Below are 14382 nucleotides of genomic sequence, written 5' to 3'. Positions count from 1 at the left end.
GTGATGTGATGATATTATGGGGCCCTCTATTCTCTATTATCTTATTTTGTTCATTATGTCTTTACTCGTTTCTCTATATTACTATTGCTTTTCTGCCTATTACTCATACGAATTTACAATAAGTGTCTTGTCATAGTTTCGTCACTACCTTGTCAAGGTTAGCCTCGATACTTACTGAGTACATGGGGTCGGTTGTACTCATAGAATACTTCTGCACTTCTTGTGCAGATTTCGGTGTTGGTTCCAACAGCGTTCAGAGGTGATTTGCTCAGACCTTTTCTAGGAGACTTGAGGTAGTGCTACTTGGAGTTTGTAGTCCTGGAGTCCCCTTCCTATCTCTACTTACTATTTATTGTACCAGACATTATTGTACTTTTCTTTGCAGACTTGTGTTTAGTACTTCTAGTGGCTCATGTACTTGTTACACTAAATTTTAGGAATAGTTTTAGACATCATTGGTTGTAGCTTTATTATACATTTTATGAGATTTCCCTCTTTATCCTTATTATGATGTTTATAGTTGTTAAACTGTTTTATTTATTGTTGCTAATGTTGGCTTGCCTAGCAAGCGGTGTTAGGTGCCATTACGACCCCATAGTTGAAATTTTTGGGCTGTGACATCTCAATACCATTTGTAATATACTTGAATTGAAAGAGAAGAGAATAAAGGCAAATCAAGGACTTTTATTAGAATCAATCGAAGTTGCATTCACAAATCAGACTAAATGAAAGCAAACTTCTTCACAACAATGGTGGATTCTACAATAGTGTTCTTGTGAGAGAGAAGTAGAGAAGAGTTATGTTGACAAGTGACTTAATCTAGTCTCTTTGCTTATAGTTTTTGTATCTTTTATTTCTAAAATAAAGTTATTTATGGTATGTATCGCTATTATTTCAGATACAATGGGTCATGAAGAGAATAGAGATCAAACGAAATGGAATTGAGCAAAAAAAAAGTAAAGGAAGAAATCATGAAAAACAGCCTCAGATGTCGCAAATGCGAACAGGGCTTCGCATTTGCAAAGTCAACCAGACCAGTCAAAGTTCGCAAATGCGAAGAGATTCTCACAAATGCAAAGTCAACCAGACCAGCCAAAGTTCACAAATACGAACCCTGGATCACAATAGCGAAGGCGAGAGAAGAAGTCAGGGGTCGCAAATGCAGACATATACATTGCAATTGTGATAGACCACAGTAAAGGCCAAGTTCGCAAATGCGAACCTCTGCGTCGCAATTGCGATGGTCCATAGAAAAGTTTAAGTTCGCAAATGCGAGCCACGAGCTTCTGACCTGGATAAATTCGATATTTTATATTTTTTTGATATTAAACCCACATAAAATTCAGTCTAGCTTCTTGAAAACATGTCTTTGGCAGAAAATACAAGTTTTGGAGAGATAAGGTTCTCAAACCACACTTGGGAGTTGAAAATTTGAAGACTTTGGATGAGATTTTCTTACCCTTTTTACTCATTTCCTCAATTCCTTACTTTGTATTGAATATCTAAGTGTATAGTATTTTATTCCATTACTTGAATCTTGTTTAAGAAAATATTCATTATTAAAGTTTGAACTAAATCTCTTGTTATGCTATGTGTTGAATGTTTTTTTTATTAATTATGAAGTGAGTTAATTGTTTCTTAAATTATTCTTGTTCTTTAATATTTCCAAAGGGATTAGCTAACCTTAGGACTCGCATTTAACTTCGAATTAATCTTGAAAAAGGCAAACTCGGGGTTTGAAAAGATTAATTAACAAGAAATTGAGGCGTTAACCCTTATTTTATAGATTCTACCTAGGGATAGGATTGAACTACTTGTAGTCATATTCGGGTGTACTTAATTCCCTTAATTATTTTAGGAATAATTCCATTATAAAGTCTTGTTAGTCTTCGTAAGAAGCTAATATAGAATTGATATCCGAGGGTAATTAACATAAACTCGCTCACATTTGTAAAATCGTGAAATACATTGGATTGTTACTTGAGTGTCATTCCCCTTGTATACATGTTTGTAGTCATTAATCATTTTACTTGCTTTCTAGTTTAGTTTACATTTCCGTATTAGTTATAAGCTTTTCTCAAAAACCCCTAATAGTGTTTTGCTTACCATAAAAAGCGACAATTCTCTTACTTGCCTAATCGCCTACATATTGTTCCCTCTAGGATTCGATCTCGACTCATAATTGGATAAATTATATTGCATGCGACCGTATACAATTACTCTTTGAGGAGTGGATTTGAACGTTATTAAGAAGGAAGAAGGAGAAAAGAGAATCGGGAGGGAAGAGGGTAGTTGAGAAAGGAATATACCAGATACCATAACTACCTCAGCTCCCAGTTGGAGTTGTTATTCATTCCCAGCTCTAACAACCACAACCGTTGATCTCTAACTAGTTTTATCTCCTTGTGCCACGTATCCTGTCTTATCAGCTAAACTAAACCCCTTCTATCCGAACCCTAGTGCCACTTTCCTAATTCGTTTCATTGCCTTTCTTCCTTTCCTTAACGCTGCCGATGAATTTCCTAATCCTAACACGAATTATGCTATTTCAGTCGCATACATTTGAATTTGTGTCTGAAGTGAGTAAATTTGCAAAATAAATAAATAAATAACTACAATATTAAACTTAGAGTAGAATTTAAACCATTGCCCCAAATTCAGGTATTTCTGCATTCCCCCATCTATATATTCTACCAAAAGCAAATGTATCTTTGCCTTTTCATGAAAGTACAATCACATAGATATTCTAATATTTGATGTTGGCAATATGGGATTTCTAGTGACACAGAAATTTAGAAAGATCTTTTAGGTGTTAATTATTGCATAGAAGGGCCATTCCTAATACAGAATTGAGTAGAGGACAATCTTAAACTTAGGCCTTAGCTAACCATCTGAATTTAGTAGATATTCAAAACTATGCAAATAACTCAAAACTCTTGAAGGCCATGATATCTCGTTGCTGAGTGTAATTCAATTTCACAACCTCCAATTTAAAACTAGACCATAACTATCCAGATCAATTGGGTCTTATTTACAAGTAACGGGTAGTGTTACTACAACACGGTAAATACGCCATACAATTACATTTTGCTTTAAAGGGAAAACTGATAGGTAATTGGGACAAATTATGCAAGTATTTATTCATTAAAACGACCACAATACCTATGGTTTTTCCCCGTGCTCTTTTTCGTCTTGCAACAATTGAAATGCACTACTGCACATAGAGAAAAGGCAAAAGCACAAAAAGAAAAAGAAACAGAAATAGAAAACTAGGAAATCTTGATCTGGTTGGTGGAGGATAATTTTGAAAAGAACCACTCCCAGCAGTCGTAAACTTAAGGTAACACCAATAAGAGATTAACCAAGAAACTGAAACTGAGTCATCTATTGCGTAGGTACAAATATATGACACACATTAAAGGGACAAAGATTACTTCCTTGAAACTGCTGACATCTTATTGTAGCCGTTTGCTAGGGTACAAAGATATGACACACAAATAGGTTAGAGATCACCCTTCTTTGAACTTCTTGTAGCCTGATTTGGAGAAGTGTTGCTTTCGAATGAAAAGTTACTGCCCACTCTCTTCCATCTTCTTTTTCATCTTGAATTGCAATGTGGCAGGAGCACAATCCAGTGGTGTTTCACCTTATTGAAAATCAACACCAATAGATAGAAATGATCATCGGAATGACAAACAGATTCACCAAAAGATTTTGAGACTGTTAAGAACCAGAATATTAGCATTTCCCAAGTCCCCAACCTGTGCGCCAACTGGGGTTGGGCCAGCTAACTCACAGGAGATTTCTCGGTTATATATATATAAGGAACCAGAATATTTGCATAGCACACAATAAACAGCATGACAAAGTATACTCTTTTAACAGAAGCAGATCAAATATTGGTTTAAATGATGCTCTTTACAAATATAGAAACAACTACCTCAACCTCATTTCCACTATTATCACATTCTGGATGCTATCTTGCAGCTCCAACTAGACTAAAAGAGTTCTATGCTTTAGATATCTTTTTACCTTGTGAATTTTTGCAGTACAAACTAGCTCCACTCTCCATGAGGGAAAATGCTATTTCAGTTCGATTGAATACCGCCGCCTACATTAGCAATGTCAATTATAATTGTCACCCTCTAAAATAGAGATATTATATGCTAATTGTACAATCATGTAGTTGAGTATAAGATAAAGAGTACCAGATGTAACAATGATGATCCTTGCTTGTCAAGGTAATTTGCATCAACTCCCTGATAAAATTGAGATAAAAAAGTAAGCCTGAAAATGCCATATTGAAATACAAGAGAAAGAAAGTAAACTACCCTATCTTATCAAAGAGAGAGAGAGAGAGAGTAAACATTACCTGACTTAGAAGCTTCTTTGCCGCACTGACATCACCATTTTTTATTGCTTCTCTTAAACCCTACACAAAAATTGGCCCGCACAACCTATCATTCAAGGGAAAATGAAGGAGAAAATCTTGACTTTCTCAAGCACACAATCTACTGTTCACAATCTAGCAATGTTAAAGTGCGTTTACGACACTATGTTCCCAATAAGCTTCGCTACTATTTAAGACCCATTTTGTCATTTGTTTTCTATGTTTTTACAGTTACCTTGTGTTCCATGTAACTAAACGGTTGATAAATCATTTGGCTTCAAACATCTATGAAATGACTAGGTGTCAAATTTTATGCTTCCCTGCTTCTTTACCTACACCTTCCTACAATGTTTCAATTTCCCCAGAACCAGCCTACTTAACCTAATTTGAAGATCTACTCCCTATGAGAAATTCAAGGTCACCACTGGAAAACCAAGGTTAAAAACAATACCTCCCCACTGACTTCGTAATCCGCTGACATTGTCTCCATACTGCAGCTGGTAGCTGGACCAGTATTGAAAGTTGTACTGCAAAAAGATTTGCTTAGTTAGTTCTGTTATTAAATTCGTAGGCCACGCAGGTAAGATATGGGAGAGCACCAAAGGTTATGGATTTTGAACAAAACTTCTTATAAACTAACTTAAGTTAAAGGTAGAAAAAGGAAAATAAGGAAGTGAAAGTGGGAAAATATAAAGGGGAAGTCTGCAAATAAATTCTCCTTCCTCGTGTCTGGTTTAAATAGAAAATAACAAAAGTTGAACAGAAAACAATTTCTCTCTTGTTTAGACACTCAAAAGAAGGGAGGAAATAATTTGATAGTTATATGTTAAAGTGACTTTATATTTGGAACTTACTCTAGAACTTTGGGGTTAAAGTTTTCTGGGGCTTATACACAATTCACTCTACAGAGAATACTAATCAAACTCCTTGGAGTTTTATTACAAAATGGAGTAACTCATACAGTGATTGCGGCACTCAAAAATGAGACTATTTAACCATGAGGGAAGGTGGAATTAACTATCCAGCCAAGAAAGCCTCATCATAGAAGAGTCTAAAAGAACAACACGGCCTTGATTTGATTTCACAAGCAACAATAATACCTTCAAGCTAATTTTTTTTTTTTTGGATGTGGTGGTATGATGACATAAGTTGAGCTTAAATATAAGTGAGAATTCATATAGCCAACCCCCACTTGTATTGTTGCTGTTGTTTTTTGGCGACGCTCGTGGCCGGGTCAGATTGCACATACCTCAACTAATTTCATCGGGTACCTCCTCCCTCCCACCAGAACAGGTACAGGGTAACATTGTCAGTGTTATCAAAGGCGAAAAGCGCAAAAAAGCTCTAAGGTCCTTTGGGGCTTTAAGCGCAAATAAAGCATGGGCTTTAATAAAAAAAGGCACAACTGGAGAAAAAGTAAAAATATGCATATGTAGTCTAAGAACAATAATTATAAGCATGAATAACAAATATATGGACAAAGAAATTGAAAAAAAAAGATTACGATAAAGTTAAATATCAATTATTTAGTGTCGCCTTTTCAGGATTACGCCCGTTGGCAAGTAAAAGTATGTCTTAGAGCCTTGATACGATACTGAAGCGCCCACAAAGCGAGGCAAAGCGCTCAACATATTTTGAGCCTCGTTTCAGGGCTTAAGCGCGCCTTTTACAACACTGAACATTGTCCACCAAGATTTGGGCAGATGAGAAGAAATCACCTAGCAGTTTTGTCTCCACTGAACTTGAGACTTCATGGTTCCCCACTTTATTGACCACCAGGCAAACACTCTTGGGCTATGTTGCTCGGACTCTCCAAAAGTGTTGCCGCACCCGTGTCGGATCCTCCAAAAATGCACTCAATTTGAAGGATCTGACTCGCACCCAACAACATTTTTGAAGAGTCCGAATAACATAGCTCTTGGGTGCTTTACTTTACTTTATTTTGCTAATCTTTCATGCAAGTTCACTAAAAATGATGCATGGCGCTAAATATGCATTTAAAATTGCTATTTAAATGTTAATTACTCCCACCATTTGTTCGAGTATATTTTTGTCCACGTTCTCATAAAGGGACTTTCTACGGCACTTCTTAAACCTTTTCATTATCTAGTACCAAAAAGACACTTTAGAATCCAAGTCATCTAAACAATGTCTAAAGTTCTCTTTAACAACAACAACCGCCCCGGTGTAATCCCACAAGTGGGGTCTAGGGAGGATAGTGTGTATGCAGCCTTACCCCTACCTTGCGAAGGTGGAGAGGCTGTTGGAGAGGTTGTTTCTGGTAGACCCTCAGCTAAAGCAAAGCACAACATCTAAAGTTCTCTTCATCTCTAAATTTGAACCCACTTCTATTTAAATAAATATAATAGTGGGCAAGTTTTGGCGTAACAGCCGAGTAGCTCCAGTGCGACCTATTGGCCGTAGGTTCGATACACCACAAAGCATTTGACACACTATGTGACCCCTTTAGCTTAAATATAATAGAACTCTAATTCTTACCTTAATATTCGTGGCTTAAACAAACGAAACACAAAAATTGGAATGGAGCGAGTAGTATTTAACAGTAATGAGTCGGTTTAAATTGAGTTATATAGTTGTTATATATACATAAAACCTCAAAACAAATATATAACTATATTAAATTTAGGATTACAAAGGACTATTGAGAAAATTAACGAAACGCATAACCGACATCAACCAGTTGGCGACTGAGACATAGGCGTTGTTGTTTGCTGATTATAATTAATGAATATTCTGATGAATTCCAGTTTTACTCAGGCCTTTATCCGATAAAACCAAGGATCAAAAGGGATCTGTAATAGACTACGACATGTATTTGAAGCTTTATGTTGCATAAATAAAGCACACAATTCGAGGATAATTCCTTTAGGGATGACCTATCTGCTTTATCAATTCCTTGAACCAAACAAGCACTCTGAGTTATTTAGAAGAATTTAAGAGTCAAAAGAGATACATATCACATAGTAAGAGGTTAACAACATGCTAGAGCACCTGTGATTATACAAAAATGACATCCCAAGCACCTAGGGTTTTCCGAAATGACAACCCAAAATTCTAGTTCCGACAAAACAAGGATTCTAACATTAGTCAATCAAGACTTCACTTATTAAAGAAAAAATTAATATAAGCTACATCCTAAATCAATTAGAAACCAACAACAGAAAGAGTCACTAAAAGAAGTAACGACTCGAACAAAAATGCAGCTAATGTTTTCTTGTGAAGAGCATTTAAAATGAAATCATTTACTCCCTTTGTCCAAGAATGTCCTGTTTTTTATTGCATGTAAGATTTAAGGTGAATGTTGAACCTTTTGTATCCAATTAGTAGGCATGGGAATTTCTGAAGAGCATGGTTCCTTGCCTTTTAAGGGTTAGAATAGAAGAATTAAGCACATTGAGAAGGTCAAAACTCGGGTTTATTTAGTTTTCCTAATGTTTAATATATAGGTAATGTTTCCTTCATGGAGGATAGTAATATTTTCTTTCTCATTAGATCTATTGTCTTCCTTGACATACACACGTCTTTATCCATTGAGTCTGTGTTTGAGCCAGTCCCAGGCGAGTGTCTTCAATGACACATTTAATGGCAATGCTTCTGGGACGAATAACATTAGTTGGCTCAATCTCACACAGTTACAAGTTACAACGGCTATAAAGAAAAGCAAATCTGTTTTTGAAGAAAAAAGATTGGACACATTTTTCCAAAAGGACAACTAGATACATCATATACATACCCTTGCTTGTTGTTTGATGTTGAACCTCTACTTGTTGGAATTCTATTTTCCTTCTTTGGCTTTGGATTTGTGTTTACTATCGAATTTGGCATAGTTTTGCTCTGCTGGAATGAAAAGAAAATGTAAGGGAATGCCATTTGCTCAAAAAGCATTTAAAGGCCAGTAAATATGTCCTTTCCTGTGGAGTGACGGATGTTGTTGGTGTAGCTGTGACTTGACATATACACAAAGGCATCCCACATTTGCATTCTGCGATGTCTACCGCAGGAGTTTGCTTGACAGTATCTTCAGTTTTGATATCTGCAACGGCACCGACATCTAAAGCTGAAAATGAATCTTTCAGGGCACTGACTTCATCTGAAGAAGCTACCATGCCATCTCCAATGGGTCTACTAAGATGAGTTAGTAATAGGATGTAAGACTTTTTAGTTTCCTCAAGCAGAATAAAGATGATTGTAATTAGGAATTGTATTAAATGATGTATAAGGAGAACAACAGCATGCTGTATTTAGGAAGATAATTTTCACCTCAGACTATCAACAACAGATATATCTGAATAACCCTTCAATCTCATAAAAAAAAATTCAATGAGGTACAGATGAATAAATCAATGGCCTCACACCTCAAAGATGACAAAAATATACCCTTCTAACATATTGCAGTACTGAAATATGATGATCCTTGGATCAATCTTTAACCAAACAGAGCCAAGAAGGCATACTTCCCAAAACTTTCCCGTTCCTGTTATTTCCCAAGTCCAAGTGCTTCATACAGATGGAACTGCAAGCAACTCGCCAGATGGTTTCCGACTCTTTACATTCTTTGACAATGTAAGAACAGATACTACTGTCACTAGATTCTATTCTCACAATGATGCACCAATAAAGGCTTCAACATTTGTATTTGTTTTTTCTTTTTTAATTTTTTTTAGTTTTGATGATCAAACTTAAGTGTTATCTTAACTTAAGCGTAGCAGATTTCTAGTATTTCATTTACTAGTCACCAATCACCCACGAGCTAATGTGAGCATAATATTGCTTCCTAAACAAAAAATTCTTAATGATTGAAACATTGGAGAACATGATTGAATTGGGTGAGAGAAGATGGAATTTCAAGAGTAAATTTCCCATGACTTTGCGTCAAAGCATCTCTCACTTCCAGAATTTGGCAAACTAAATGATTTTTTGCCTTCAATATTAAGAAGTACAAGATATTACATTAGTCATAATGGCAGAAATTTACCGCGAGGAGTTATTAAAACAATCTGCACAAACTCTAACACTTGAGTGAAGACCAAATTGTGGTAAGGCCTGAAATAATTTTGCGCATAAGCAAAAAGGTAAACCAACCAAAAAAAAAAGGATGCTTAAGAAAAGCTGCATATAACAAATAGAACTCACCATCTGATTTGCTGAATGTTCAGCACACAATGTTCGGCCGCAACATCTGCAGTGGTGCTATAGAAACAATCCCAAGGATTAAGGCAGTCAGATACAATATCCGGAACTAGGTTTTCTTTTGTCTTTTTGGATTAGAAAGTAATTACAATATCTGAACTAACTTAAGCTAATAGCTGAAACATTGCTAAGTCCCTGCAGGTTAATTGAGCAGGTGTTAAGAAAAGGCTTCAAAATAGGGACGACATAGCGAAGGAGTAAAAAAGAAATCTCTATGTCTAACAGGAACAGAAAGATACGAATTACCAAAAACAGAATATCAAGTCAAATAACAAACCAGAGAACTTGATATGCATAATATTTCAAATCTTTGTAACTTCAGATGCTAAATTAATGCATGAACCACAAGCAAAAGAGCATATAGTCATAGTCACTAACGTTAGGGGATTTTTGCTTGAAGAAATTTGAAACCATTAACAATACAACTGCAGGCAGAGATATTCACAGCATCCGTGGCACTTCCCTCTTTTCTTGTTGTAGACAGGATGACCTTCTTCAGTAGTAGTCTACTTATCTGCTAAGCATGGAACTGAAAATAGGGGATATAGAGACATGGAAATGCAATCCTATAGGTTGACCTCAATCTTATGGGTCTGGTGGATCATGAGCTATTCATTTAGGTCCACCTTTTTTTTTTATAAGGATTCATTTAGGTCCAACTTGTCAAATGAGCAAAAATCACGATGGCTACTGCTCTTTCAATTATAAGGGATGGAGCTGTGAGTTTGCTTCTAAGATAGCCTTTTGTTGTGTCAATGTACTAGAGTTACTGCTAGCAATTCCAGTTTCAACCTAACTTTTGGCATTTTAGATCCATACAGCAACTCTGCCTGCATGAGCTTGCTTACATTGCAGGTCCCAAACCCGGATAGAGGAGAAGGGTTGTAATAGGCTGGTAGCCACCAAAAAACTATCCAATTTACGACGAATCATCATAATACAATAAATCATTCGGACGTGCTCACCTAGGCACGCGTTATATTGGCCTAAGATGAGCTTAAATGAGAGACATGGTCAATGCGGATTCATATAGTAGAGAACAACTAGTTTGGAATTGAGGCGTAGGAGTTGATGATGTTGTAGAAGATATCCATACAGCCCTTTGAAACTCTTCCGGTGCCCTTGACCTTCATTTTCTACATTCAAAGGTAACTCCTCGCCTAACAATAACAATCTTACCCTTGAAAACTTCAACTAACCAATGAGATCCAATGTCCCTAGAAAGAAAATAAAGGTCACCTCAACACTATCCTTTTAACAACCTACTGATCTTGCCTCTTGAACTCAACTACAAGAACGAGAAGACATAATTCAATTCGACATTCCCTTTTCTTATGCCGTGCATTCGCTTAATATGTGCGCCCTAAAGTAATAGTAATCGTTAAAAGTACAGCCCCAACTTCCCTGCAATTCTCCTTGCTGATCCGCCCTTTCTTCTTGGTTGGGTAAACGCTTTTTGACAAGCTGATTATTAATACTCGTAACTGTCTCAATTTGCTGGTAAATTGGGTACATTACAGAACTTTTCATTATAGAAATTATTATAAGTTCCCAAACCATCATTCCACTGACCTATTCATCAGTCATCACAGTGCGTCAGAAGATGAAGAAGAAACTCTTATTGCTGAAAAGGGGATAACTCAGCTTTTTTGCCCAAGAAAAGAAAATCCACCATAATCGAAAGATGAGTATCGGCTGAAAAACTAATCTGCTACGCTGAAATCAAATTACTAAAATTGCAAAAACTTGAGTCATCAGATCAAACTGTTGTGACAGAGAAATACTAAGATGAAAATGTCGGAAAGAATTACGTACCCGTCGCCGGAAAGTGTTGAAGCTGCAACTGCAGACATCACAACGTGAAGCTTCTTGGAATGGCGGTGGTTCCGACGACATTCTCCGCTCTCTCGATTCACGGCTATTCCTGATATTTTCTTCTCCTATTTTCACCTTTTTTTCACGGCCTTTTTCTTTTTTGCCTTTTTATTTATTCTTTTTCCTTTTCTCGTTTCGTGCTAAATGGCAACTAACCAAGTAGAGTACCTCTTTTGGAAAAAGTCAAATAGGCACACGTACTTAGTACGAAATCGTGCTTCTGGTCTCCCAACTTCACGGTATTTCAAATTGATATATCTGAATTTATCCAAAATAAGTGTTTTAAACCCCTCTAATCATCAACCGAGTTTATGGGACATTGCTTTAAGCAAGGCTGAATACATGGACAGCACTTAAACTTGCAGCTTTTTTCTACTTAGACACTTATACTAAGGCTTGTACCTATTAAACACTTTATCTCTATCAAAATGTGTTATTTAAACACAAGTATGACAATTCCAAACCAAATGAAGTGCGTGCATATCACTCTATTCTGACCTAACAACCAGAACCAATACAAATATTACATGTCAGCAAACAAAGAAAAGATATATAAAAAATAAAACCGAAACAATCAGAGTCCTAAACACACTAGATCTCTTCTTTTATCAATCAAAGCAAACAACAGACACACATTCATAGAATTGTACAATTTGCCACATTATGCTTAAGGTTATACACCACCAGTCCTCAACTGGCCGTTGAAGAAGAGAAGCCTACATACTTCAATTCCTCGAGAATTGGGCAAGAGGTCTACTGGAGAACTCAAAATTGAGTAAGTTGTTTTAGTTGAAGAAAGAGAGGCGAGGAAAACAAGGCTCTCTTTTGTTGAAGAAAAAGAGAAGGTGAGGAACAAGGTTATGTTTTGTGGATTTTTCATAGTGGCTGGCGTTGACTGATGTATTTGAAGCTAAATATTCCAATTGGTATCAACTCAACATGGTTATCACCATCGAATTCTGGAAGGAATGGCATATACTCAGACAATTGCATAAATTAATGCGGTAAAAAGGAACAAGCTTTTTGAGTGAGGTGGTGGTAGCGGCAACTAGATCTGAAGAAAAAGGGGGAAAAATAGTTGATTTGGTCGATATAGCCGGAGAAGAGAAGAATGTAGGCTAAAAAAGATGATCGTTGGATTTTTATTTTTTCGCAAGAACTTGAGTTTCCGGTAGGATAGTGTAAAATTAAAGCTTTTACGCTTTAGGAAGAAGTGAGAACCACGCGTTTTTACACATCAGCAAAAAGTGTTTAAAAGACACATTTTTTACAACATTAGGTATCTAATAGGTACAAGTCTTAGTATAAGTGTCTAAGTGGAAAAAAGGTGCAAGTTTAAGGGGCTGCCTATGTATTCAGCCTTTGAGTAAGTTGGATAAAATGTGTGATGTACATGCCCTTAAAGAGCATGAATTGAAATAGACCAATATAAGAAATATATCTTTTTTCCTCTTTCGGTCTCTTTTAAAGTCCCAAAAAAAGATTTAAAGAGCAATAATTGAACTTTAGTTAGATTATATCTGTCAAGATGATAAGAGCTCAAGGTGAGCAACAATGGAGATCTGTGATGATCTCCATGAAAACATATGAGAGAGAGAGAGAGAGAGAGAGTTACAGATATTTGAGAGATGAAAATGTACTATATATTCTCATTCTTAGAAGAAGGTTCCAAATATATACATATATATATATATATATAGACACACGTGTGTCTTACCTCATGCCATAACTACTTCTAACTAACTATTGTATCAGTTATAACTAATCACTACTAATACATAAATACATATAGTTCAATACTCCCCTCAAGTTGGAGGTGAGGACCGCACTAACAACTTGTTGAGAACCCCACAATGTTTAACTACAATCAAGGCTTTGGTGAGGATGTCTGCCAATTGAGCATGGGTAGGAACATGAGTCAAATTAATCAACCCTTCTTGAAGTTTGGTTCGTACAAAATGGTAATCCACCTCAATGTGCTTGGTCCGTTTATGGAAAACAGGATTTCTAGCTATACGGAGAGCTAATTGGCTATCACAAAAGACAGTGACAGGCTTTGGAAATGGAACGGCTAGCTCCTCGAATAATCTGCACAACCAAGTGAGTTTACCAACAACTTTTCGGAGAGATCTATAATCTGTCTTGGCTGAGGAAAGGGAGACAGTTTCTTGTTTCTTGGACTTTCAACTTATGGGATTATCTCGCAAGAGAATATGTAGCCACTGACGGACCTTCTGGAGTCTGGACAAGCAACCCAGTCGGAGTCACAGTAGGCTTGGATAGTGTAGTCTGGATCATTAGAGAAGAAGATCCCCAGTGTAGGATCACTTTTTAGATATCGTAACAAGTGAAAAACAGCCTTAAGATGAGGTTCCGTGGGGTCCTGCATAAATTGGCTAAGGTATTAGACTCCATAAGCAATGTCCAACCTAGTATTAGTAAGGAAGTTCAGCTTTCCAACAAGCTTAACTTCAAGATAACACCAACCTTAGCCTGCAAATTAACAGAAGGATCAAGGGGGGAGGACAGTCCACTGTAGGACATATAGTCATATTCTTTGAGGAGATCAAGAGCAAATTTCCTTTGTGAGATGAGAACCCCATCAGTTTTGTAAAGAACCTTTAAGCCCAGAAAGTAGTGTAATCTGCCCAAATCTTTGATTTTGAAAGTATTATGTAGGATGTTTTTCAACTGATTGACCTCCTCCATATTTGTCCCTGTGATAAGCACATCATCAACATAGACAGTTATGTACATAGTGGAGGAGTCTGTCCTTTTGCAAAACAAGGAATAATCATGGAGGGAATGCACAGAGCCTCTGGAGTATAATGCCTCAGCTAGCTTGGCATATCATTGCCTACTAGCTTGCTTCAATCCATAGAGAGATTTGTTCAGTCTACAAACAA

The 14382-nt window shown here is 36.6% G+C and overlaps 1 protein-coding gene across 2 annotated transcripts; it reads right to left on the bottom strand.

The window, feature by feature from the left end:
- Window positions 1-3262: 3262 nt before the first annotated feature.
- On the bottom strand, window positions 3263-11602 carry LOC104112566 (uncharacterized). 2 transcript variants are annotated; one of them, XM_070196977.1, is made up of 10 exons: window positions 11417-11602; window positions 9545-9601; window positions 9387-9454; window positions 8326-8536; window positions 8145-8248; window positions 4842-4917; window positions 4373-4432; window positions 4209-4259; window positions 4033-4111; window positions 3263-3646 (listed from the first exon to the last, which is right to left on the bottom strand). In XM_070196977.1, the coding sequence occupies exons 1-10, from the start codon at window positions 11495-11497 to the stop codon at window positions 3570-3572; spliced, it is 864 nt and encodes a 287-aa protein (XP_070053078.1). In that variant the 5' UTR covers window positions 11498-11602; the 3' UTR covers window positions 3263-3569. The 2 variants fall into 2 exon arrangements, with proteins under 2 accessions (XP_070053078.1, XP_070053079.1); XM_070196978.1 differs by having other exon boundaries at window positions 8326-8533; window positions 11417-11601.
- Window positions 11603-14382: the final 2780 nt, after the last annotated feature.

Source organism: Nicotiana tomentosiformis, chromosome 3, assembly GCF_000390325.3.
Source record: "Nicotiana tomentosiformis chromosome 3, ASM39032v3, whole genome shotgun sequence".
Taxonomy (NCBI): Eukaryota; Viridiplantae; Streptophyta; class Magnoliopsida; order Solanales; family Solanaceae; genus Nicotiana; species Nicotiana tomentosiformis.
Note: the sequence above shows the minus strand (reverse complement) of the source record. Positions and strands in the feature narration are given on the sequence as shown.